Source organism: Ranitomeya imitator, chromosome 2, assembly GCF_032444005.1.
Source record: "Ranitomeya imitator isolate aRanImi1 chromosome 2, aRanImi1.pri, whole genome shotgun sequence".
Lineage (NCBI taxonomy): Eukaryota > Metazoa > Chordata > Amphibia > Anura > Dendrobatidae > Ranitomeya > Ranitomeya imitator.
The window spans coordinates 268,138,704-268,164,557 of NC_091283.1; the positions used below are offsets into that span (position 1 = coordinate 268,138,704).

Below are 25,854 nucleotides of genomic sequence, written 5' to 3' on the forward strand. Positions count from 1 at the left end.
CATCGCCATACAGCGCCTACATAACACCGCCATACAGCGCCTACATAACACCGCCATACAGCGCCTACATAACACCGCCATACAGCGCCTACATAACACCGCCATACAGCGCCTACATAACACCGCCATACAGCACCTATATAACGCCATACAGCTCCTACATAACACCGCAATACAGTGCCTACATAACACCGCCATACAGCTCCTACATAACACCGCAATACAGCACCTACATAACACCGCCATACAGTGCCTACATAACACCGCCATACAGTACCTACATAACACAGCCATACAGCACCTACATAACGCCATACAGTGCCTACATAACACCGCCATACAGCGCCTACATAACACCGCCATACAGCACCTACATAACACCGCCATACAGCGCCTACATAACACCGCCATACAGCGCCTACATAACACCGCCATACAGCGCCTACATAACACCGCCATACAGCACCTATATAACGCCATACAGCTCCTACATAACACCGCAATACAGTGCCTACATAACACCGCCATACAGCTCCTACATAACACCGCAATACAGCACCTACATAACACCGCCATACAGTGCCTACATAACACCGCCATACAGTACCTACATAACACAGCCATACAGCACCCACATAACGCCATACAGTGCCTACATAACACCGCCATACAGCGCCTACATAACACCGCCATACAGCACCTACATAACACCGCCATACAGCGCCTACATAACACCGCCATACAGCGCCTACATAACACCGCCATACAGCACCTATATAACACCGCCATACAGCTCCTACAGAACACCGCAATACAGCACCTACATAACACCGCCATACAGTGCCTACATAACACCGCCATACAGTACCTACATAACACAGCCATACAGCACCTACATAACGCCATACAGCGCCTACATAACACCGCCATACAGCGCCTACATAACACCGCCATACAGCGCCTACATAACACCGCCATACAGCACCTACATAACACCGCCATACAGCGCCTACATAATACCGCCATACAGTGTCTACATAACACAGCCATACTGTCCTACGCAACGCCGCCATACAGTGTCTACAAAACAGACATACTGTGTCTACATAACACCGCCATGCAGCGCCTACATATCACCGCCATGCAGCGCCTACCTAATACAGCCATACAGCAAAAACGTAATACCACCATACAGTGCACACGATACCGCATGCAGTACAGCGCCTACATAATACTGCCATACAGCACCAACATAACACCGCCATACAGTGCCTACTTAATACCAACATACAGCACCTACATAATACCGCGAAAACATAACACCGCCATAGTTAACACATGATACCGCCACACAGTGCACACATTACTGCCATACAGTGAATACATTACCACCATACAATGCACACTCAGCAGTACTGTATATTTAACACACAATACTTCAGTTCAACAGCCAAATAAAAAACGTACATACAATGACAAAAAACCCACAAAACCCAAATATTACCGCCATACAATGGGTAACACCGATAACTGCACCACAATATCACTACAACTCAATACCCAAATAATGCCATCATACCACACAGTAATAAACCACTCACTGAGTGCTAACATACCGTCCCTCCAGGGTCATCCTCACACCGACCCGTCCAGGAACAATCCTGGGGTGGAGCTGGGGAGGAAACCGTATATATCCAATATCCGAAAAAGCTGCCGGATCAACAAATCAGAGGCGACCCGCAACATATGTGGCCAACGTAATACCGATATCCCCAATACGGCAGCCCTTCCCCTGACCAAAATAAAGATAAAAAGGCCCCGAGTGATTCATCCCACAAACAATCCTCCCTGTGTAAAATCAAAAGTTGGCAGCAACAGCTTGTTATTCCTCTTGTTTTGGAAAAAATGTGTTTAAGGTCACAGCTGTCAGCAAATGAGCGAGAGCGAGAAAACACCCAAATACAGGAGAATCACTGCAGGAGCTCACTATAACAATATAATACTACCATCTGTGTACAATACATAACTGCTATAATACTGCCCCCTATGTACAAGAATATAACTACCATAATACTGCTCCTATGTACAAGAATATAACTACTATAATACTGCCCCTATGTACAAGAATATAACTACCATAATACTGCTCCTATGTACAAGAATATAACTACTATAATACTGCCCCTATGTACAAGAATATAACTACTATAACACTGCCCCTATATACAAGAATATAACTACTATAATACTGCCCCCTATGTACAAGAATATAACTACTATAATACTGCCCCTATGTACAAGAATATAACTACTATAATACTGCTCCTATGTACAAGAATATAACTACTATAATACTGCTCCTTTGTGCAAGAATATAACTACTATAATACTGCTCCTATGTACAAGAATATAACTACTATAATACTGCCCCTATGTACAAGAATATAACTACCATAATACTGCTCCTATGTACAAGAATATAACTACTATAATACTGCTCCCTATGTACAGGAATATAACTACTATAATACTGCTCTTATGTACAAGAACATAACTACTATAATACTGCTCCTATGTACAAGAGTATAACTACTATAATACTGCTCCTATATGCAAGAATATAACTACTATAATACTGCTCCCTATGTACAAGAATATAACTACTATAATACTGCTCCCTATGTACAAGAATATAACTACTATAATACTGCTCCTATGTACAAGAATATAACTACTATAATACTGCCCCTATGTACAAGAATATAACTACTACTATAATACTGCTCCTATATACAAGAATATAACTACTATAATACTGCTCCCTATGTACAGGAATATAACTACTATAATACTGCCTCCTATGTACAAGAATATAACTACTATAATACTGCTCCTATGTACAAGAATATAACTACTATAATACTGCTCCTATATACAAGAATATAACTACTATAATACTGCCCCTATGTACAAGAATATAACTACTATAATACTGCTCCCTATGTACAAGAATATAACTACTATAATACTGCTCCCTATGTACAAGAATATAACTACTATAATACTGCTCCTATATACAAGAATATAACTACTATAATACTGCTCCTATATACAAGAATATAACTACTATAATACTGCCCCTATGTACAAGAATATAACTACTATAATACTGCTCCTATGTACAAGAATATAACTTCTATAATACTGCTCCCTATGTACAAGAATATAACTACTATAATACTGCTACTATGTACAAGAATATAACTACTATAATACTGCTCCCTATGTACAAGAATATAACTACTATAATACTGCTCCCTATGTACAAGAATATAACTACTATAATACTGCTCCTATATACAAGAATATAACTACTATAATACTGCTCCTATATACAAGAATATAACTACTATAATACTGCCCCTATGTACAAGAATATAACTACTATAATACTGCTCCTATGTACAAGAATATAACTACTATAATACTGCTCCCTATGTACAAGAATATAACTACTATAATACTGCTCCTATGTACAAGAATAACTACTATAATACTGCTCCCTATGTACAAGAATATAACTACTATAATACTGCTCCCTATGTACAAGAATATAACTACTATAATACTGCCCCCTATGTGTTTATTACTGATGTGTCTTCTCTACAATGTGTCGCTTATCGCTGCTCTATATCAGACTTCTCTCCTATTAATGGCGGACTGTGTGTGCTGCTCCTTTATTTTCGCGCACACGCGGTGATGACGGACTTATTACAGAACCGCTCCTTGCCCGCTTATCTCTGCTCTCGGCATTTTTCTGCAGGAATCCCTTTGGTGCCCGTCCAGCCTCTGCTCTAGGACATTTGCCCAGAGACTAATGGCAGATAACAGCGGGCGATTGTACAATAACCCAGCCCAGTGTAACTTATTATTGAAGGTCATTTAAGTGCGCTAATAATGTGACGCCATTTGCACGATGATATGGATGATAATAGCGTGTTCTACCATATAGGAGCCAGATAAGCAGAGGTTAATTTACCGTAATGATCTCTGGGGTGACTAACGCAGGACACAAAGTAGCAGGAAAAAAAAAGGATAAGATGATTTATGCTTAGTAATTCAGAGGAAATCGCCTTCTGAGCTCTTCGGGGGTGGGCTTATGGTAATTAAGTGATCACATGATCACATATCTAATTGTGGTTATAAAGAAACTTCCATACTTTGTAACAGAAGGAGAAATGGCTCCTAGATTCCTCAGGGGTGGGGTTAATCACCTTCTGAGTTCCTCAGGGGTGGGGTCATAATGAAATCTGACCACTGGACCAGGTACAATTATAACCCCACCCCTGAAGAACTAGAAGCCTCTGTGTCACAAAAGTATATATGTTTCTTTATGACGCCGGTCACTTTGTGATATGGGAGAACAACATTCCGAGTTCCTCATGGGCGGAGTTAAGTTAGATCACATGACCAGATATCTGTGGTCATAAATAAAAACTCTGAGGAAGAATGACAGACAGATCACAGGTCGATATAAAGTGCGGAAGGTCACCTGGACGACAGTATGGAAGCCACTGCTTAACTCCATGGTTGATCGGCCGGTAGGTGTGGACCGGTAGATGCAAGCAGCTTTACTATCAATCACATGACAGCTGACATCCCCGTCTATTCACCCTCCAAAACATTGGACAATTTGGGAGAGTTGTCAGCCTGACTGCACACTCGGCTATGCCGCACCGGGGCGCCTGTCAGCACACTCGGCTATGCCGCACCGGGGCGCCTGTCAGCACACACGGCTATGCCGCAGCGGGGCTCCTGTCTGCACACTCGGCTATGCCGCAGCGGGGCTCCTGTCTGCACACTCGGCTATGCCGCAGCGGGGCTCCTGTCTGCACACTCGGCTATGCCGCAGCGGGGCTCCTGTATGCACACTCAGCTATGCCGCAGCGGGGCTCCTGTCAGCACACTCGGCTATGCCGCAGCGGGGCTCCTGTCTGCACACTCAGCTATGCCTCACCGGGGCGCTCTCCGTACACTCGGCTATGCCTCATCGGGGCGCCTATCTGCACACTCAGCTATGCCACACTGGGGCGCTCTCCGTACACTCGGCTATGCCTCTCCGGGGCGCTCTCCGTACACTCGGCTATGCCGCACCGGGGCGCTCTCCGTACACTCGGCTATGCCTCACCGGGGCGCTCTCCGTACACTCGGCTATGCCGCACCGGGGCGCCTGTCTGCACACTCGGCTATGCCTCACCGGGGCGCTCTCTGTACACTCGGCTATGCCGCACTGGGGCGCTGTCCATACACTCGGCTATGCCGCACCGGGGCGCTCTCCGTACACTCGGCTATGCCTCACCGGGGCGCTCTCCGTACACTCGGCTATGCCGCAGCGGGGCGCCTGTCAGCACACTCGGCTATGCCGCAGCGGGGCTCCTGTCTGCACACTCAGCTATGCCTCACCGGGGCGCTCTCCGTACACTCGGCTATGCCTCATCGGGGCGCCTGTCTGCACACTCAGCTATGCCACACTGGGGCGCTCTCCGTACACTCGGCTATGCCTCACCGGGGCACTCTCCGTACACTCGGCTATGCCGCACCGGGGCGCCTCTCTGCACACTCGGCTATGCCTCTCCGGGGCGCTCTCCGTACACTCGGCTATGCCTCACCGGGGCGCTCTCCGTACACTCGGCTATGCCTCACCGGGGCACTCTCCGTACACTCGGCTATGCCGCACCGGGGCGCCTGTCTGCACACTCGGCTATGCCTCACCGGGGCGCTCTCTGTACACTCGGCTATGCCTCACCGGGGCGCTCTCTGTACACTCGGCTATGCCTCACCGGAGCACTCTCCGTACACTCGGCTATGCCGCAGCGGGGCGCTCTCCGTACACTCGGCTATGCCTCACCGGGGCACATGTTTTTCAGTGTGCTGTCAGCATTAGGAGAGGTGTTCCCACTTTCTGCATCTTCCCTTTCATGTCAGGTTTCTGTCACAATGTGTCATTCCAGCTCCTTTATTCCACATACCACAGACTTTCGTGCCAAACTTTTTGAACTTATTCCAAGCAGCTTGTAAGCAGGCGGCTCCTCGCCCTGCCGTGTCCCGAAGCTGCCCTGGATGACTCACGAGCCTCACGGTGGGCTCATCGCTCCATCCCACCAGTCAGAGCCGAGGCGAGCGGCGCCCGGAGGGTTAACCTGCGCCATGAACCCTGTATTGGCGCAAACACGAGAAACGCCAAAGCAAACCGCAATGAGCACGGAAAAAGATACAACTCCCGGGAGGGAAATGTGAGGCTTAGATACGCAGCACTCCTGGTATCCCACATGAAGGGCTTAGATACACAGGTCAGCAAAAAGCATAATCAGATACTGCCAGTCCAATCAGGAGCTGCTGCATCTCATCCTGTAGCGTAGGCTTAGATACACAGACCAGCAGGTCGTATCACATATGGTAGAATTAGATGCACAGCTCAGCAACCTACATGATCTGCTATGTCGGATACTATTAGCCTGATTAGATACACAGCTCAGTATATATCATAAGCTGAGATACAGTGGCTGAGCAGACATTATCGCACAGGAGGAGCAGCGTATCTAATCCTAAAACTTGTGATGCCATCTGCTAAACCACAGTATCTTAACCTAAAAAGTGTGATAATCTCTGCTGAGTATCTAACCCAGGTACAAGATTCAGCACACTCACACATGAGAATAGCGGAGTTATGCATCTAATCCTGTGCTGAGATACATCAGGTCAGCAGTCAATATAACACGTGGTAGGATTAGATACACCACCGTATCCACCTGCTCTCGTCTGCTCCTCAAGGCTTCCTACAACCAAAGCGGATTAGTCAGGGCAGTATCTCATCCGGCCAGGAATGTATCCGAGCTCAGCGTCCATATTCCCAGGAGCGCGCCTCTGAGCTCCCTTCCCCCGGGGCGGGCACGGCCCAATCACAAGTCATTTGTCTCCGCCTCATTATTTATGCATCGATAATGAACGGATGCGCATAAATTAGCACATTAGTGAGGCGGTGTCAGGACACTGGGTCACAAGGAACCAGAACAGCAGGAATAAAACAAAGTCTCCTTCCCATTAGATTCAGACACCCAGCACATCCCTCATACCCGTCAATTAGTAGCAACAAAGAGAAAAACACGAAAATGGTTCCTCGGGGGCGGAGCCAGGTTACTCCTCCCCTAATCACAGATTTCTAATCACACCATCAGGGGCGGAGCCAGGTTACTTCTCCCCTAATCACAGATTTCTAATCACACCATCGGGGCGGAGCCAGGTTACTCCTCCCCTAATCACAGATTTCTAATCACACCATCGGGGCGCCCGGCTGCACACTGGGCGCTGCCATATTAAAGGTACCTGGCTGCCTATAAAACCCCACTGCTCCCAGTGCGATCCAGCATGCAGGTGGATTTTCTCACAGGCCCCGCCCCCGCTTAGTGTCGATGGGGCACAACCTGGGTCTAAACCCAGCTACATACAGTAATCAAATGCCACTGTTGAAATTAAAGGGAGGTACTGAGAATTAATGGATATAACACGAAGCAGAGACTCTGCCCCCTGCTGGCCCTACAGCGTACACACGGCCTCTGATCTATTACCGCAGCATCACAGGGTGACTCAATATTCTGGATCTTACCGTGTTTATCGCTAGGCACTTGTGGGCTGCGCTGGAGCTGCGGGGTAGGTGCATCAGCCGCTCGCTCTGCGAGAAAGAGAAGATCCTTCCAGGATAAAGTAGTCATATTACCTAAGGAAACAATGTACCACGGAGAGACAACGAGCGAGTGACAGAGAAGGAAGCCAAGAAAGTTCCAGGGTTAAACAATTGGATCTATTCAGTAATTATGGATCCTGCACAGCACCACTCCTCCTGTCCTGTATATATACACTGCACAGTACCCGTCAGGAATCTCACCGCGCTGCCACCAATATGTCACGGTTCACCGGGAGGATACCTTTATCATCCCCACCACTCACACCAATTTGTCATGAACCGGGGTTGTTTGGTTGTCACTGGTTCTTTCTGAAGGGGATTTATCTATATCCCACTTCCCAGTTCCGGTTTGGAACTTGCAGCTCTCTGGTGCTCCCCTTACCCTCAGGTCAGTCAGGGTACTGCACCAAGGGTAATTATTTGCCAGAAAGGCTGCCTGCTATGTACTGGCTATTGGGCACGCTGCAAGGAGGGCGATATAACTTCTCCCACTCAGGTGGGAACAATAATTATCAACACCGCAGGTCGCTGCAAAGACTCAATTGCACAGGACAAATTATGCTGCCACCAGCTCTGAGTTCTCAATTAGTAACAGGTCTGGAGCCAACCCAGATTAGTAGCGTAATTCACCTCAGAGGATACGACAGTTCGTTATAGAGCAAGGAAAGACAAGCTAGTAAATATATATTTTACTCTAAAAAGGTAGGCAGTGTTTACAGAGGTATAAAAAGATCTATAAAGAAAAAAAATATCATATGTGCAATACAATTACAAATAAAATGGGATTAACATTGAAAAGAACACTTACATTTTGTTATGTCATCTTATTTCATGGCTGACCGTGAGCTGTGAGGAGGGGCGAGCAAGGGGCGATGCATCATAAGTCTGTGTAGCAGCTAGACCCCAAGCAAGACTGCTTGCTTCACTACTTATTTCCTAGCCTAAAACCAAGGCACTCCCCCTGTGGTGACCTCACTTAGAGGCTGAAACCTTCCCTTTTACCTAGTGTTATGGCAACCATTTTTCTACCTAGCTCGCTGTATGAATCTCGTATGCGAAACACACCAGTATCACGAGGTGCACCATATCGGGGTGATTCTTTTAAGTGTAAACATGGCGTACTTACATGAACCGCTTACGGAGAAACCAGTACTTTGCACTCATTGAGTTTAGCTTCTAGCGGTTTTAGGGAGTTCTAGATCCCTCAATGGACATCCGGAATATATAATTCTTATATCTCTAGCCCTGATCGGTGCCAATGTATGTAACCTTGAAAGAACAATAGAAGCCCATGCTTCTGTACCAGTTTTAACCAGTACTAGGTGGGAGGGGGGGGAATGAGTAGGGTAGGGAGACTGGGCTGCTCGCAGCATAGAGCCATATAAATTCTTGAGGGAAGGGTGAAATGAGGGGTTTAGGATTCACACACACAGGCAGAGTGGGAAGAGGGGGGGTCGGAAAGGCCCACAGCGTGTGTCTGGAAGCCATGGAACTTTTAGGGCGATACTCAAACATGGCATATTCCCATTATCGTGACAGTACCGCTCCTCCTGTCCTGTATATATACACTGCACAGTACCACTCCTCCTGTCCTGTATATAGGAACACATGGGCTACTTGCACAGTGAACAAGTCTGTAAGAACATGTTCACACACCACCAAGAAACCTGAAGACACAAAAGAGAATGGTAAAACCAAAAACACTCAGTTTGAAAAAATGTTTGCAGTAATCCGCAAGTGCTAGTAAAAGATGTAAATAACAGGGTATTTGGTTGATACGTTTTTTGCAAAAAATGTATACTAAGCTGCTCTACCAATCTTCACGGTATACCCATATCAGAGCAGTCCTAACTAATGTATGCAATCCCTATCTGATGTATTTAAAAACCTGATCATCTGTATATAACCTGTGTGAACAGGGTTCAGAGAGGAAAAATCCATGTGTGCATACAGGGCAGAAAAGCTTTTGTGCAGCTAGCCCAAGAGGAGTGGTGGAACTCCCCAGTCTTGTAGACACAAGAGAACAATCACTGCACAGTACCGCTCCTCCTGTCCTGTATATGTACACTGCACAGTACCACTCCTCCTGTCCTGTATATACACTGCACAGTGCCATGTCTCCTGTATATACACTGCACAGTACCACTCCTCCTGTATATATACACACTGCACAGTACCACTCCTCCTATATATTGGCTGCACAATGCCACCTCTCCTGCCCTCTACACTGGGTGTCATCCTAAGTACCTGTATACATGGACACTGCGCAGTACCACAGTATATACAGCAATACCCATCCCCCTCATCCTTCGAATGAAAATTTGAATATTTTAAAACTATTTTCCTTTGAAGTGATAATTACAACTTGTAGGAACCGCGATTTTCTCGTTGAATTAACCACCAACAGTAAAAGATGCCGAACCCCAGAAGACGAAGCATAAGGGGGGCTTTGATCTCTGAGGATTCTCGCCTGGCAATATGATGTAACGCTGCATCATGTGACCCACGTGGAAATGATGGCGGCCCGTTCCCACACTAGCATCGCCCGTCTCTACAGGAATGTGAAATATTCCATTATCATAAAGCCTGTTCTGTATTGTGGACAGAGGAGGAAATTGACCAAGTGGGAGGAGGACATTACAGTGCGTCCTGTGACCCTCATTAATTATTCCTGGAAAACATGAGATCAGCCAATCAGGGGCCAGAATAACGGCCTCTCCTAGCTGACTTCGGAGAAAACAAGGCTCTGCAGGGGAGTGTCCTTGTGACTTCAGCACTCATTATTGGCTAATCCTGCCCAAATAGGGGAGGAGCTTGCATGCAGACCATCTATAGTGCTCCCAGCCTTCAGATCCTGCTCGCCTCCTCTGCTGGAAGCGTTTTCTCACATTTGCCGCTACTCAGGACATGGAGCGATTCCTCAGCTAACACGAACGCCATTATCACCTTCAAACTCCCTTAAAATAGACATTTTTCTCACGTCGCCACTGTCACTTTGCAACTTGTGAAATGCAGCCGTAATAGAGCAATAGATCGCAAACACTTCTTCCGAGAGCATGCTTAACCCCTGGGGTTAATATCAGAGACACTGCGCCAAAGCTGCAGCTCACCAACGGTTTCTTCGAGAGAATGTCAGTATACCAAACATGAAATATTAATTTTCTGGAGGACCCTCTTCACAACCCCTTGTGGGGCAGCAGTCAGGCTCCTTGAAGGTCGGCCAACCCACCCCGTCCATTGAACGGAAGAGTGGAGGTTGTGCTCCCCTCCCATTTTAGGAGGTTATTCACCACTAAAACACCCCTCAAACCCTCAACCATCTTTAGAGGTCCACTTTTGGGGCAGACAGAGGCAAATCTCCTCTAAGAGGTCCATCTGAGACAGCAGTTAGGGGGATCTCTGAAGCGGGAGCCTATGAGATGACAGTACTAAGAGGCTCCCCTTCGGAGATTGCCCCAAGAGGACAACTGGGCTCCTACTTTAGGCCTCACATTCAGAGGTCCACCCTCTGGGGCAGAAGTCAGACTCCTCTAGGAAGCCACCCCCAAAGCCCCTCTGGGGTGGTGGCCAAGTTCCTCTATTAGGCCCCACCTTCAGAGACCCCGTCTTGGGTGACATTCCAACTATTCTTCGGGAGCCCTACTGCAGCTGTCCCCCTTTGGAGTGGTGACCGGGCTCCTCTAAGTGACCTCTCAGAGTTCTCTCACTGGAGCTGTGGCCGAACTCCTCTAGTAGGCCATTTTTCAGAGGTCCCCCACTGAGGCTGCAACTGGGCTCCTCTAAGAGGTAGCTTCCTTTGGGCATCCTCCTCTGGCACAGAAGCCAGGCTCCTCTGGGAGGCCCCCTTACGATATCCGTCATCTGGGATGGCGGCTGGTCTCCTCTAGGATACCCCCCTTCCGCGATAACCCCCAAGGGGGTGGACTTGGGTCCTGTTTGAGGCACCACCTTCAGATGTCCGCCTTTGGAGCAATGGCCAAAATTCTCTAGAACCCCACCCCCCTTTCAGAGGTCCTTCTCTGGGGCAGTGGTCGGGCTCCCCTTCTGAGATCCCAACCTCAAAGGATACCCCCTCCATCAAAGTAACCTCCCTCTGAGGCGGTCGGGCTCCTCTCGGAGGCACCCTTCCTTCGGAAGTCACCACGAGTGCAGACACAGGGGATTCCTCCCACCTGGGGTGACCCTATAGGCCTTCAAGAGGTGGATGAACAGGACCTGGTAGAGATCTGTGGTGGTCCCTACGAGGTGGCGCTCGTCTATCCTCCATAGGTCCTCGTGATGTTGCTTCTGGCCTTTTCTTTGGAGGTTCTTCTGGTCGCATAATATTGAGCGTGACTGAACCTGGCTGAGCCTGGTGATTTCTGGATAATTCCATAATTTCCTAATTATTCTACAGAGTTCATACAAGAGCGGAATATAATCAGATCATAAAAAAGATGATTCACTGTGGACATCAGAAATACAAGCGACAATGCGGCATTATCAGGAGGTGAACCTGGAGCCTCTGGAGACGAAGTGCACGCAACTATCGGGACATGTCACGGGGACCGGAGCGCCCACTCAAAAGGTATTGTGGGGAAAACCAGATCCCAAAACTACAATCAATGTTTTTTATTATTTTATAGGCTGTAACATGGATGACAGGACTGCGAATCACGGGAGGACCCGCTCCGATCACCAGAAGGGCCAGTAATTATCTATTAGTCACAACATATGTTCTTCCTGGTGATTGTCCCCTAGATCCACCGGGAGATTAACGAGGCCGTTAACATAAAGTACTGCACAACACTGCCCACATAATATATAGCGCACCCGCAGCACGTCACCACGGGAGGAGGATAGTCACCGACCATAAACTCAGCATCAGAGCATCACTGGAACCAGGAGATAAACCAGAGAAATATATCAATGGCCACACTGCCACTATATACAAGAGTATATATATAATACTGACCTCTATGTACAAGAATATAACTACTATAATACTGCCCCCTATGTACAAGAATATAACTACTATAATACTGCCCCCTATGTACAAGAATATAACTACTATAATACTGCCCCCTATGTACAAGAATATAACTGCTATAATACTGCCCCCTATGTACAAGAATATAACTGCTATAATACTGCCCCCTATGTACAAGAATATAACTGCTATAATACTGCCCCTATGTACAAGAATATAACTACTATAATACTGCCCCTGTGTTCAAGAATATAACTACTATAATACTGCCCCTATGTACAAGAATATAACTACTATAATACTGCCCCTATGTACAAGAATATAACTACTATAATACTGCCTCCTATGTACAAGAATATAACTGCTATAATACTGCCCCTATGTACAAGAATATAACTACTATAATACTGCCCGTATGTACAAGAATATAACTACTATAATACTGCTCCTATGTACAAGAATATAACTACTATAATACTGCCCGTATGTACAAGAATATAACTACTATAATATTGCTCCAATGTACAAGAATATAACTATCTATATTACTGACATACAGTGCCCAAGTATTACCAATCTAATAATGGAAATTTATATAGTGCTGGACAATGCTCCCATAGGTCGGAAGGCACTCTACAAGCTACTGGGGAAGAGTCGATGGTCGACCTCAGTATGACCAATGCTCACGATGGGCCACAACGACGCCTTGGTGCTGATATCGCTTGGTCGAAAGGGAAGATCAAAAGCTGCAGAGATACTGTATCTTAGAGTTCGGCACTTGGAATGTACAAATTATGAACCAAGAAACTCAACATTATCAAAGCCGGGACGGACAGAACTGGCTCAGAATTAGAGAATTAAGATGGACTTAATCCGGACAGTTCTACAAGTCTGCATACCAACAATTGCCGAGGAGGAGGATGCAGAACTACTCTACCATCAAGAAGAAAATCGAGAAGACACCAAACCAAGACTTACTCATTACTACGGGAGACTTGAATGCCAAAGTGGACCCCGGCAAACAGGGAACCGTTGTTGGAAACTCTGGACTTGGTTGAACAAAGCGAGGCTGGAGGAAGATTCATAGACTTTTGTACGACAAGTCATCTGTCCACCATGACCACTTTCTTCCAAAATCACAAATGGCCGAATAGGTCCTATAAGAATCGAATTGACTACATATGTCTTCGTCAAAGATGGAGGTCATCAACAGGGCTGTGGAGTCGGAGTCGTGGAGTCAGAGCCCATTGTCATGGAGTCGGAGTCAAGGAAATTGAGGAGTCGGAGTTGGAGTTTTGGCTTAGGCTACTTTCACACTAGCATCGGAATCTCCCCGTCGCAATGCGTCGGGGAGAGATTCCGACGCTAGCGTTTAACGCACTGCACAATGGAGGCAGCGGATGCATTTCTCCGGCGCATCCGCTGCCCCATTGTAAGGTGCGGGGAGGTGGGGGCGGAGTTCCGGCCGCGCATGCGCGGTCGGAAAAAGCGGTCCGTCAGGAGCAAAAAACGTTACATGTATCGTTTTTTGCTCCCGACGGTCCGCAGAAGCACGACGCATCCGTCGCTCGACGGATGCGACGTGTGGCAATCCGTCGCAAATGCGTCGTCAATACAAGTCTATGGGGGAAAAAACGCATCCTGCAAGCACTTTTGCAGGATGCGTTTTTTCTGCAAAACGACGCATTGTGACGGATTGCAGAAAACGCTAGTGTGAAAGTAGCCTACCGACTCCACAGCCCTGGACTCGTCGATCATTACCACACAACCAAGGCCAGTAACTGACTTTGGAACTGATCATGAACTTCTAGACAACTGGATGTCTCCAACTTCCAATTGACCAACATACCTGAAGTTGTTTGGATGGTCTACACAATCGATTCATAGCACTGGAGATGGATGAAAGAAAACCTGAGGAATTATGGACTTATAACAATATTACTAAAGAAGGCAGAAAGGCAAACAAAGGCAGGAGATGCCAGCCACGGTCAACAGAAGAGACCCTCACAGCCACAGTCAACAGAAGAGACCCTCACAGCCACGGTCAACAGAAGAGACCCTCACAGCCACGGTCAACAGTAGAGACCCTCACAGCCACGGTCAACAGAAGAGACCCTCATAGCCACGGTCAACAGAAGAGACTCTCACAGCCACGGTCAACAGAAGAGACCCTCACAGCCACGGTCAACAGAAGAGACCCTCACAGCCACGGTCAACAGAAGAGACCCTCATAGCCACGGTCAACAGAAGAGACCCTCACAGCCACGGTCAACAGAAGAGACCCTCATAGCCACGGTCAACAGAAGAGACTCTCACAGCCACGGTCAACAGAAGAGACCCTTCTTTGATGATCTTTAGGACAAGCAAGACGCAGACATCAGTAGACAACTAAAGAAAGCAATTAGGGCAAAGAACTTTATTACCAAAACATATGTAGAGATAGAAAGCGAACATCTGAGGGTCAAGACCTAAAGATCAAGGAGATACCACGAAAGTGTCAACCAAGAGCGAACAATGATGGACATTTCATACAGGACACACAAGGTGACAGGCGGCTCCTAGCACAATGCATGGTCACAGCTGACCGGAGAGCGGCTCATTGTCCTGGGGGCCGGTGACGCAGCGGCCGCTCACAATGCTCCAGTTGATGCCGGTGACAATGGTAACACACGATCACACAATGACTCCGCACCGCCAGGGTCAGCAGATCACAATCGGTGCCAAGTGAACAATGCTAAGCAGCAACCCAGAAGTGAGGACAATTCAGGAGAAGAGACCGTGACCTGAGATGATTCACACATCAGGGGGTACAAGAAACAGTGCTCTGCGCGGGGGTAATGCTCTGCAGATCTAGAGTGCTCGGGGGTAATGCTCTGCAGATCTAGAGTGCTCGGGGGTAATGCTCTGCAGATCTAGAGTGCTCGGGGGTAATGCTCTGCAGATCTAGAGTGCTCGGGGGTAATGCTCTGCAGATCTAGAGTGCTCGGGGGTAATGCTCTGCAGATCTAGAGTGCTCGGGGGTAATGCTCTGCAGATCTAGAGTGCTCGGGGGTAATGCTCTGCAGATCTAGAGTGCTCGGGGGGTAATGCTCTGCAGATCTAGAGTGCTCGGGGGGTAATGCGCTGCAGATCTATAGCGCTCGGGGAGTAATGCTCTGCAGATCTAGAGCGCTCGGGGGTAATGCTCTGCAGATCTAGAGCGCTCGGGGGGTAATGCTCAGCAGGATGTAAAGTGGTGTAACACTGCGCCGTATCTGGTGCGTGTTGTGCAGCACTTACGTGTTGTATGACAATTGTACATAGTTAATGGTGATGAAGTCACAGCGGGGTCTGGACGGTCCGGTGATCGCCGCCCTCAGACTCTTTCATAAGTACGAGCCCACCTGATGTTGGGAAGGCAGAGAGGTGGGAAACCTGGGGACCAAAGTCTATTGGGGCACAACATTTCACTAGAGATTAGGGACCGCTTTGGGGCGAGGCTTAGAGCCGAGGTCGGGGACCGGCCCGGGGGCAAGGCTTAGAGCCGAGGTCGGGGACCGGCCCGGGGGCAAGGCTTAGAGCCGAGGTCGGGGACCGGCCCGGGGGCAAGGCTTAGAGCCGAGGTCGGGGACCGGCCCGGGGGCAAGGCTTAGAGCCGAGGTCGGGGACCGGCCCGGGGGCAAGGCTTAGAGCCGAGGTCGGGGACCGGCCCGGGGGCAAGGCTTAGAGCCGAGGTCGGGGACCGGCCCGGGGGCAAGGCTTAGAGCCGAGGTCGGGGACCGGCCCGGGGGCAAGGCTTAGAGCCGAGGTCGGGGACCGGCCCGGGGGCAAGGCTTAGAGCCGAGGTCGGGGACCGGCCCGGGGGCAAGGCTTAGAGCCGAGGTCGGGGACCGGCCCGGGGGCAAGGCTTAGAGCCGAGGTCGGGGACCGGCCCGGGGGCAAGGCTTAGAGCCGAGGTCGGGGACCGGCCCGGGGGCAAGGCTTAGAGCCGAGGTCGGGGACCGGCCCGGGGGCAAGGCTTAGAGCCGAGGTCGGGGACCGGCCCGGGGGCAAGGCTTAGAGCCGAGGTCGGGGACCGGCCCGGGGGCAAGGCTTAGAGCCGAGGTCGGGGACCGGCCCGGGGGCAAGGCTTAGAGCCGAGGTCGGGGACCGGCCCGGGGGCAAGGCTTAGAGCCGAGGTCGGGGACCGGCCCGGGGGCAAGGCTTAGAGCCGAGGTCGGGGACCGGCCCGGGGGCAAGGCTTAGAGCCGAGGTCGGGGACCGGCCCGGGGGCAAGGCTTAGAGCCGAGGTCGGGGACCGGCCCGGGGGCAAGGCTTAGAGCCGAGGTCGGGGACCGGCCCGGGGGCAAGGCTTAGAGCCGAGGTCGGGGACCGGCCCGGGGGCAAGGCTTAGAGCCGAGGTCGGGGACCGGCCCGGGGGCAAGGCTTAGAGCCGAGGTCGGGGACCGGCCCGGGGGCAAGGCTTAGAGCCGAGGTCGGGGACCGGCCCGGGGGCAAGGCTTAGAGCCGAGGTCGGGGACCGGCCCGGGGGCAAGGCTTAGAGCCGAGGTCGGGGACCGGCCCGGGGGCAAGGCTTAGAGCCGAGGTCGGGGACCGCTCCGGGGCAAGGCTTAGAGCCGAGGTCGGGGACCGCTCCGGGGCAAGGCTTAGAGCCGAGGTCGGGGACCGCTCCGGGGCAAGGCTTAGAGCCGAGGTCGGGGACCGCTCCGGGGCAAGGCTTAGAGCAGAGGTCGGGGACCGCTCCGGGGCAAGGCTTAGAGCCGAGGTCGGGGACCGCTCCGGGGCAAGGCTTAGAGCAGAGGTCGGGGACCGCTCCGGGGCAAGGCTTAGAGCCGAGGTCGGGGACCGCTCCGGGGCAAGGCTTAGAGCCGAGGTCGGGGGACTACTTCTGGGACAGGCTTAGAGCCGAGGTCGGGGACCGCTCCGGGGCAAGGCTTAGAGCAGAGGTCGGGGACCGCTCCGGGGCAAGGCTTAGAGCCGAGGTCGGGGGACTACTTCTGGGACAGGCTTAGAGCCGAGGTCGGGGACTGCTTCAGGGACTCTCCCCAGCACCGTCACTGATTGATCATCCGAAACATCTGCTCCAGATCTGATCGCCACCTGGTGGCCAAACCATGGAGACAGCGGCTACACAGCCCACATCATGGCAGGGGCACTACAGATCCCAGCGAGAAGCTGCTGAGTCCCAGGCATTACAATGGGAAGACACAAGAGCGGAGCTTCCAGCAGCTGGAGCCGCCTCCTGACATTGAGCTCTCGGTGACACAATGTGAACAGACACACGGAAACATCCCTGTACCATCAGGTCCACGGCGTCCCTATGACAAGCCCTCGGGGCACTCACCTCCAGCAGCTGCACGTAGCTGGCCGGGAACCAGCCCCTCTCGCCGTCCTTCTCGCCCTCCCACCAGCCGCCGTCCGCCACCTGCAGCACCGTGATCAGCTCTCCCGCCGAGAACTTCAGCCCCTGTCGGTGCTGCTCCCCGGAGAAGGCGTACAGGCTCCGGCACAGCGCCGCCGACATGTCCGGGGCGGAGGAGGAGACCCCCGGCCGGCAGACCCCCGCTCCGGGCAGCTGTGCAGCCGCCCACTAACCCTCCATGGTGCGGAGCTCCTCTCCGGGCAGCCGCCAGCACAGGACTGAGAGCGCAGCACCGGGAGGAGAGGAGAGGCTGCGGAGCCGGCCAATCAGAGGAGAGGGGACCGGGGGAGGAGAGGAGAAGAGAGGGGACCGGGGGAGGAGAGGAGAAAAGAGGGGACCGGGGAGGAGAGGAGAGGCTGCGGAGCCGGCCAATCAGAGGAGAGGGGAAGAGAGGACCCGGGGAGGAGAGGAGACCAGGGGAGGGGAGGAGAGGAGACCAGGGGAGGGGAGGAGAGGAGACCAGGGGAGGGGAAGAGAGGAGACCAGGGGAGGGGAAGAGAGGAGACCAGGGGAGGGGAAGAGAGGAGACCAGGGGAGGGGAAGAGAGGAGACCTGGGGAGGAGAGGGGACCGGGGGAGGAGAGGAGACCTGGGGAGGAGAGGGGACGGGGGAGGAGAGGAGTACTGGGGACGAGAGGGGAAGAGAGGAGACCCGGGGAGGAGAGAGGAAGAGAGGAGACCCGGGGAGGAGAGGAGACCTGGGGAGGAGAGGGGAAGAGAGGGGACCCAGGGAGGAGAGGAGACCCGGGGAGGAGAGGGGAAGAGAGGGGACCCAGGGAGGAGAGGAGACCAGGGGAGGGGAAGAGAGGAGACCTGGGGAGGAGAGGGGACCGGGGGAGGAGAGGAGACCTGGGGAGGGGAGGAGAAGAGAGGAGACCTGGGGAGGAGAGGGGACCGGGGGAGGAGAGGAGACCTGGGGAGGAGAGGGGAAGAGAGGGGACCCAGGGAGGAGAGGAGACCCGGGGAGGGGAGGGGAGGGGAAGAGAGGAGACCTGGGGAGGAGAGAGGAAGAGACCCGGAGAGGAGACCCGGGGAGGAGAGGGGAAGAAGGGAGACCCGGGGAGGAGAGGAGACCTGGGGAGGAGAGAGGAAGAGAGGGGACCCAGGGAGGAGAGGAGACCCAGGGAGGAGAGGGGAAGAGAGGGGACCCGGGGAGGAGAGAGGAAGAGAGGAGACCCGGGGAGAGAGGAGACCCAGGGGAGAGAAGAGCAGACCCGGGGAGGAGAGGAGATCCAGGGAAGAGAGGAGAAGAGACCAGGGGAGGAGAGAAGAGGAGACCCGGGGAGGAGAGGACAATCAGAGGAGAGGAGAGGGGAAGAAAGGAGAGGAGACCCGGGGAGGAGAGGACAATCAGAGGAGAGGGGAAGAGAGGAGACCCGAGGAGGAGAGGAAACACGGAGAGGAGAGGAGACCCGGGGAGGAGAGGACAATCAGAAGAGAGGAGAGGGGAAGTGAGGAGACCCGGGGAGGAGAGGACAATCAGAGGAGAGGGGAGGAGAGGACAATCAGAGGAGAATGGAAGAGAGGAGAAGAGACCCGGAGAGGGGAAGGGAGGAGAGGAGACCCGGGGAGTAGAGGACGATCAGAGGAGAGGACAAGGAACATGGAGAGGAGAGAGAACCCGGGGATTAGAGGAGACCCAGGGAAGAGAGGAGAGGAGACCAGGGGAGGAGAGAAGAGGAGACCCGGGGGGGAGAGGACAATCAGAGGAGAGGAGAGGGGAAGAAAGGAGAGGAGACCCGGGGAGGAGAGGACAATCAGAGGAGAGGGGAAGAGAAGAGAGGAGACCCGGGGAGGAGAGAAGAGGAGAGGGTACACGGAGAGGAGAGGACAAGGAACACGGATAGGGAACCCGGGAAGGAGAGGAGACCCGGGGAGGAGAGGGTACACGGAGAGGAGAGAGAAGAGGACAAGGAACACAGAGCGGAGACCCAGGGAGGAGAGGAAATCTGGGAAAGAGAGGATAGGAGACCCGGAAAGCCAATCAGAAGACAGTAAAGGGGAAGAGAGGAGACCTGGGGAGGAGAGGACAAGGAACACGGAGAGGAGAGGACAAGGAACACGGAGAGGAGAGGGAACCCAGGGAAGAGAGGGAACCAGAGGAGGAGAGGACAGGGAACATGAAGAGGAGAAAAAACCTGGGGAGAAGAGAAGAGGAGAGGAAACTCGGAGAGGGAAAGGGTAGGACAGGTAACCCAGGGAAGAGAGAAGAGGGAATACAGGGAGTAGAGGGAACCCAGGGAGGAGAGGACAGGGAATACGGAAAAGAGAGGAAATCCGGGGAGGAGAGAAGAGGAAACAGAGAGGACAGGAAACACGGAGAGAAGAAGAGAGGGAACCCGGAAAGGAGAGGACGGGGAACATGGAGAGGACAAGGAACCTGGGAAGGAAAGAAGAAGGAACACGGACAGTAGAGTGATCCAGGAGAGGACAGGGAACCCGGGGAGGAGAGAGGAAGAGAGGAGACCCGGGAGAGAGGAGACCCAGGGAAGAGAGGAGACCCCGGGAGGAGAGAAGAGCAGACCCGGGGAGGAGAGGAGATCCAGGGAAGAGAGGAGAAGAGACCAGGGGAGGAGAGAAGAGGAGACCCGGGGAGGAGAGGACAATCAGAGGAGAGGAGAGGGGAAGAAAGGAGAGGAGACCCGGGGAGGAGAGGACAATCAGAGGAGAGGGGAAGAGAGGAGACCCGAGGAGGAGAGGACAATGAACACGGAGAGGAGAGGACAAGGAACACGGAGAGGAGAGGGAACCCAGGGAAGAGAGGGAACCAGAGGAGGAGAGGACAGGGAACATGAAGAGGAGAAAAAACCTGGGGAGAAGAGAAGAGGAGAGGAAACTCGGAGAGGGAAAGGGTAGGACAGGTAACCCAGAGAAGAGAGAAGAGGGAATACAGGGAGTAGAGGGAACCCAGGGAGGAGAGGACAGGGAATACGGAAAAGAGAGGAAATCCGGGGAGGAGAGAAGAGGAAACACAGAGAGGACAGGAAACACGGAGAGAAGAAGAGAGGGAACCCGGAAAGGAGAGGACGGGGAACATGGAGAGGACAAGGAACCTGGGAAGGAAAGAAGAAGGAACACGGACAGTAGAGTGATCCAGGAGAGGACAGGGAACCCGGGGAGGAGAGAGGAAGAGAGGAGACCCGGGAGAGAGGAGACCCAGGGAAGAGAGGAGACCCCGGGAGGAGAGAAGAGCAGACCCGGGGAGGAGAGGAGATCCAGGGAAGAGAGGAGAAGAGACCAGGGGAGGAGAGAAGAGGAGACCCGGGGAGGAGAGGACAATCAGAGGAGAGGAGAGGGGAAGAAAGGAGAGGAGACCCGGGGAGGAGAGGACAATCAGAGGAGAGGGGAAGAGAGGAGACCCGAGGAGGAGAGGAAACACGGAGAGGAGAGGAGACCCGGGGAGGAGAGGACAATCAGAAGAGAGGAGAGGGGAAGTGAGGAGACCCGGGGAGGAGAGGACAATCAGAGGAGAGGGGAGGAGAGGACAATCAGAGGAGAATGGAAGAGAGGAGAAGAGACCCGGAGAGGAGAGGGGAAGGGAGGAGAGGAGACCCGGGGAGTAGAGGACGATCAGAGGAGAGGGCAAGGAACATGGAGAGGAGAGAGAACCCGGGGATTAGAGGAGACCCAGGGAAGAGAGGAGAGGAGACCAGGGGAGGAGAGAAGAGGAGACCCGGGGGGGAGAGGACAATCAGAGGAGAGGAGAGGGGAAGAAAGGAGAGGAGACCCGGGGAGGAGAGGACAATCAGAGGAGAGGGGAAGAGAAGAGAGGAGACCCGGGGAGGAGAGAAGAGGAGAGGGTACACGGAGAGGAGAGGACAAGGAACACGGATAGGGAACCCGGGAAGGAGAGGAGACCCGGGGAGAGGGTACACGGAGAGGAGAGAGAAGAGGACAAGGAACACGGAGCGGAGACCCAGGGAGGAGAGGAAATCTGGGAAAGAGAGGATAGGAGACCCGGAAAGCCAATCAGAAGACAGTAAAGGGGAGGAGAGGACAAGGAACACGGAGAGGAGAGGACAAGGAACACGGAGAGGAGAGGGAACCCAGGGAAGAGAGGGAACCAGAGGAGGAGAGGACAGGGAACATGAAGAGGAGAAAAAACCTGGGGAGAAGAGAAGAGGAGAGGAAACTCGGAGAGGGAAAGGGTAGGACAGGTAACCCAGGGAAGAGAGAAGAGGGAATACAGAGAGTAGAGGGAACCCAGGGAGGAGAGGACAGGGAATACGGAAAAGAGAGGAAATCCGGGGAGGAGAGAAGAGGAAACACCGAGAGGACAGGAAACACGGAGAGAAGAAGAGAGGGAACCCGGAAAGGAGAGGACGGGGAACATGGAGAGGACAAGGAACCTGGGAAGGAAAGAAGAAGGAACACGGACAGTAGAGTGATCCAGGAGAGGACAGGGAACCCGGGGAGGAGAGGACTGGGAACACGGGGAGGAGAGGGAACCCAGGGAAGAGAGGGAACCAGAGGAGGAGAGGACAGGGAACATGAAGAGGAGAAAAAACCTCGGGAGGAGAGAAGAGGAGAGGAATCTCGGAGAGGGAAAGGGGAGGACAGGTAACCCAGGGAAGAGAGAAGAGGGAACACAGACAGTAGAGGGAACCCAGGGAGGAGAGGGAACCTGGAGAGGGAACACAGAGAGGAGAGGAGACTCGGGGAGGAGAGGGAACCCTGGGAGGAGAAGAGAGGGGACTCGGGGAGGAGAGGACAGGGAATACGGAGAGGAGAGGGAACCTGAGGAGGAGAGAAGACGAAACACAAAGGAGAGGGAACCCAGAGAGGAGAGGGTACTCGGGGAGGAGAGGACGGACAGGGAACTAAAGAAAGGGGAGGGAACCAAAAAAGAAGAGAAGAGGATAAGAAACCTGGAGATGAGAGGGGACAAGGGGAGGAGAGGAGAGGGAACACGGAGAGGAGAGGGAACCCAGGGAAGAGAGGGAACCAGAGGAGGAGAGGACAGGGAACATGAAGAGGAGAAAAATCCTGGGGAGAAGAGAAGAGGAGAGGAAACTCGGAGAGGGAAAGGGTAGGACAGGTAACCCAGGGAAGAGAGAAGAGGGAATACAGGGAGTAGAGGGAACCCAGGGAGGAGAGGACAGGGAATACGGAAAAGAGAGGAAATCCGGGGAGGAGAGAAGAGGAAACACAGAGAGGACAGGAAACACGGAGAGAAGAAGAGAGGGAACCCGGAAAGGAGAGGACGGGGAACATGGAGAGGACAAGGAACCTGGGAAGGAAAGAAGAAGGAACACGGACAGTAGAGTGATCCAGGAGAGGACAGGGAACCCGGGGAGGAGAGGACTGGGAACACGGGGAGGAGAGGGAACCCAGGGAAGAGAGGGAACCAGAGGAGGAGAGGACAGGGAACATGAAGAGGAGAAAAAACCTCGGGAGGAGAGAAGAGGAGAGGAATCTCGGAGAGGGAAAGGGGAGGACAGGTAACCCAGGGAAGAGAGAAGAGGGAACACAGACAGTAGAGGGAACCCAGGGAGGAGAGGGAACCTGGAGAGGGAACACAGAGAGGAGAGGAGACTCGGGGAGGAGAGGGAACCCTGGGAGGAGAAGAGAGGGGACTCGGGGAGGAGAGGACAGGGAATACGGAGAGGAGAGGGAACCTGAGGAGGAGAGAAGACGAAACACAAAGGAGAGGGAACCCAGAGAGGAGAGGGTACTCGGGGAGGAGAGGACGGACAGGGAACTAAAGAAAGGGGAGGGAACCAAAAAAGAAGAGAAGAGGATAAGAAACCTGGAGATGAGTGGGGACAAGGGGAGGAGAGGAGAGGGAACACGAAGAGGAGAGGGTACCCGGCGAGGAGAGGAGAGGGAACACGAAGAGGAGAGGGAACCCGGAGAGGAGAGGGGACCTGTGGAGGAGAGGACAGGGAACCCGCAGAGGAGAAAAGAGGGAACCCGGAAAGGAGAGGGCAGGGAACATGGAAAGGACAGGGAACCTGGGAAGGAGAGAAGAGGGAACACAAAGAGGAGAGTGATCCCGGGGAATAGAGGACAGGGAACACGGAGAGGAGAGGGAACCCAGGGAGGAAAGGGAACCCGGGGAGGAGAGGAGAAGAGAGGAGACCCGGGGAGGAGAGGGGAAGAGATGAGACCTGGGGAGGAGAGGGGAAGAGAGGAGACCCGGGGAGGAGAGGACAGAGAACATGGAGAGGAGAGGGAACACGGAGAAAAGAAGGGACTAGAGGAGGAGAGGAGTGGGGACCTGGGAAGGAGAAGACAGAGAACACAGAGAGGAAACCCGGAGAGGAGAAAAGAGGGAACCCAGAGAACATGGAGAGAAGAGGGAACCCAGGGAGTAGAGGGAACCCTGGGAGGCGAGGACAGGGAATATAGAGAGGAGAGGGAACCCGGCGATGAGAGAAGATGAAACAAGGAGGAGAGGGAACCCGGAGAGGAGAGGGTACCCGGGGAGGATAGGACAGGGAACAAAAGAGAGGAGAGGCATCCTGGGGAGAAGAGATGAAACCTGGAGATGAGAAGGGACCCGGGGAGGAGAGGACAGGGAACACGGAGAGGAGAGGGAATCCGGGGCGGAGAGAAGAAGGAAAACGGAGAGGAGAAAGAACCCAGGGAGGAGAGGAGAGGGAACCCGGGGAGGAGAGGACAGGGAACACAAAGAGGAGAAGAAAGGTAACCCAGGGAGAAGAGGACAGGGAACAAAAGAGAAGAGAGGAATCCCGGGGAGAAGAGGAGAGGAAACCAGGAGATGAGAAGGGACCCGAGGAGGAGAGGGTAGGAAACACGGAGAGGAGAGAGAATCCGGGAGGAGAGAAGAAGGAACACGGAGTTGAGAGGGAACCCACGGAGAGGAGAGGGAACCTGGGGAGGAGAGGACAGGAAACACGAAGAGGAGAGGGAACCCATAGAGGAGAGGACAGGGAACAAAAGAGAGTAGAGGGAATCCAGGGAGAAGAGGAGAGGAAACCCGGAGATGAGATGGGACCTGGGGAGGAGAGGAAAGGGAACCCGGGAAGGAGAGAAGAGGGAACACAGAGAAATCAACAGACTGCCCTGGCACACCAGCCTGACCAAAGAACTGAGGCGAGCTTCCAGGGCTGCTGAGTTGAGATGGAAAAGATCCCACTTCAACGAGCACTTCATTGTGTTCAAACAGTCACTCACTACTTTCAAGACCACACTCGCCACAGCTAAACAAAACTACGTCTCATCTCTCATATCCTCCCTGTCTCACAACCCTAAACAGTTATTCAACACCTTCAATTCTCTCCTCCGTCCCCCAGCACCTCCTCCCTCCCCACTTATCTCAGCTGAAGACTTTGCCTCATTTTTCAAGCAGAAGATTGAGAACATCAGAGACATTTTTAGTCGACAACCCCCGGAGCCCTTCCTCCCAACTTCCCAGCCCTCCACCTCCAAACTATACACTAGATTCCTTGATAGGGCGTTGATCCAGGGAACTAGTCTGATTGCCGTATGTGGAGTCGGGAAGGAATTTTTTTCCCCAATGTGGAGCTTACTCTTACCACATGGTTTTTTTTTGCCTTCCTCTGGATCAACATGTTAGGGCATGTTAGGTTAGGCTATGGGTTGAACTAGATGGACTTATAGTCTTCCTTCAACCTTAATAACTATGTAACTATGTAACCAGCTTCTCCGCCATTACAGAAGATCGACTCTCCACTCTACTCTCAAGATCGCATCTCACCATCTGTGCACTTGACCCGATCCCATCCCACTTCATCCCAAACCTCGCCACAGTCCATCC

General features: G+C 52.5%; 4 protein-coding genes across 7 annotated transcripts in view; 3 read left to right on the forward strand and 1 right to left on the reverse strand.

Annotated features, from left to right (window-relative positions):
• GAS7 (growth arrest specific 7) overlaps positions 1-18,541 on the reverse strand; it is a 111,552-nt gene extending 93,011 nt beyond the window's left edge. The window contains exon 1 of one of the 4 annotated variants that reach the window (XM_069749137.1): positions 18,034-18,541. Coding sequence is in view for 2 of the 4 variants with exons in the window: in XM_069749133.1 (XP_069605234.1) it covers positions 18,034-18,213 (180 nt within the window). In the remaining 2 variants the exon portion in view is untranslated. Of the gene's footprint in view, positions 1-1,616; positions 1,778-7,663; positions 7,726-18,033 lie in introns of those variants that run through there. The other 3 variants (XM_069749133.1, XM_069749134.1, XM_069749135.1) reach the window with 3 other exon arrangements.
• A 1,172-nt stretch (positions 18,542-19,713) lies between these two features.
• On the forward strand, positions 19,714-20,295 carry LOC138666386 (octapeptide-repeat protein T2-like). Its single transcript, XM_069754614.1, has one exon. It carries the CDS (start codon positions 19,714-19,716, stop codon positions 20,293-20,295), a length of 582 nt encoding a protein of 193 aa, XP_069610715.1.
• Positions 20,296-22,197: 1,902 nt separating this feature from the next.
• Positions 22,198-22,674, forward strand: LOC138666387 (high mobility group nucleosome-binding domain-containing protein 5-like). Its single transcript, XM_069754615.1, has one exon. The coding sequence runs from the start codon at positions 22,198-22,200 to the stop codon at positions 22,672-22,674; it is 477 nt and encodes a 158-aa protein (XP_069610716.1).
• A 1,913-nt stretch (positions 22,675-24,587) lies between these two features.
• LOC138666388 (octapeptide-repeat protein T2-like) lies at positions 24,588-25,190 on the forward strand. Its single transcript, XM_069754616.1, has one exon. The coding sequence runs from the start codon at positions 24,588-24,590 to the stop codon at positions 25,188-25,190; it is 603 nt and encodes a 200-aa protein (XP_069610717.1).
• The last annotated feature ends 664 nt before the right edge of the window (positions 25,191-25,854 follow it).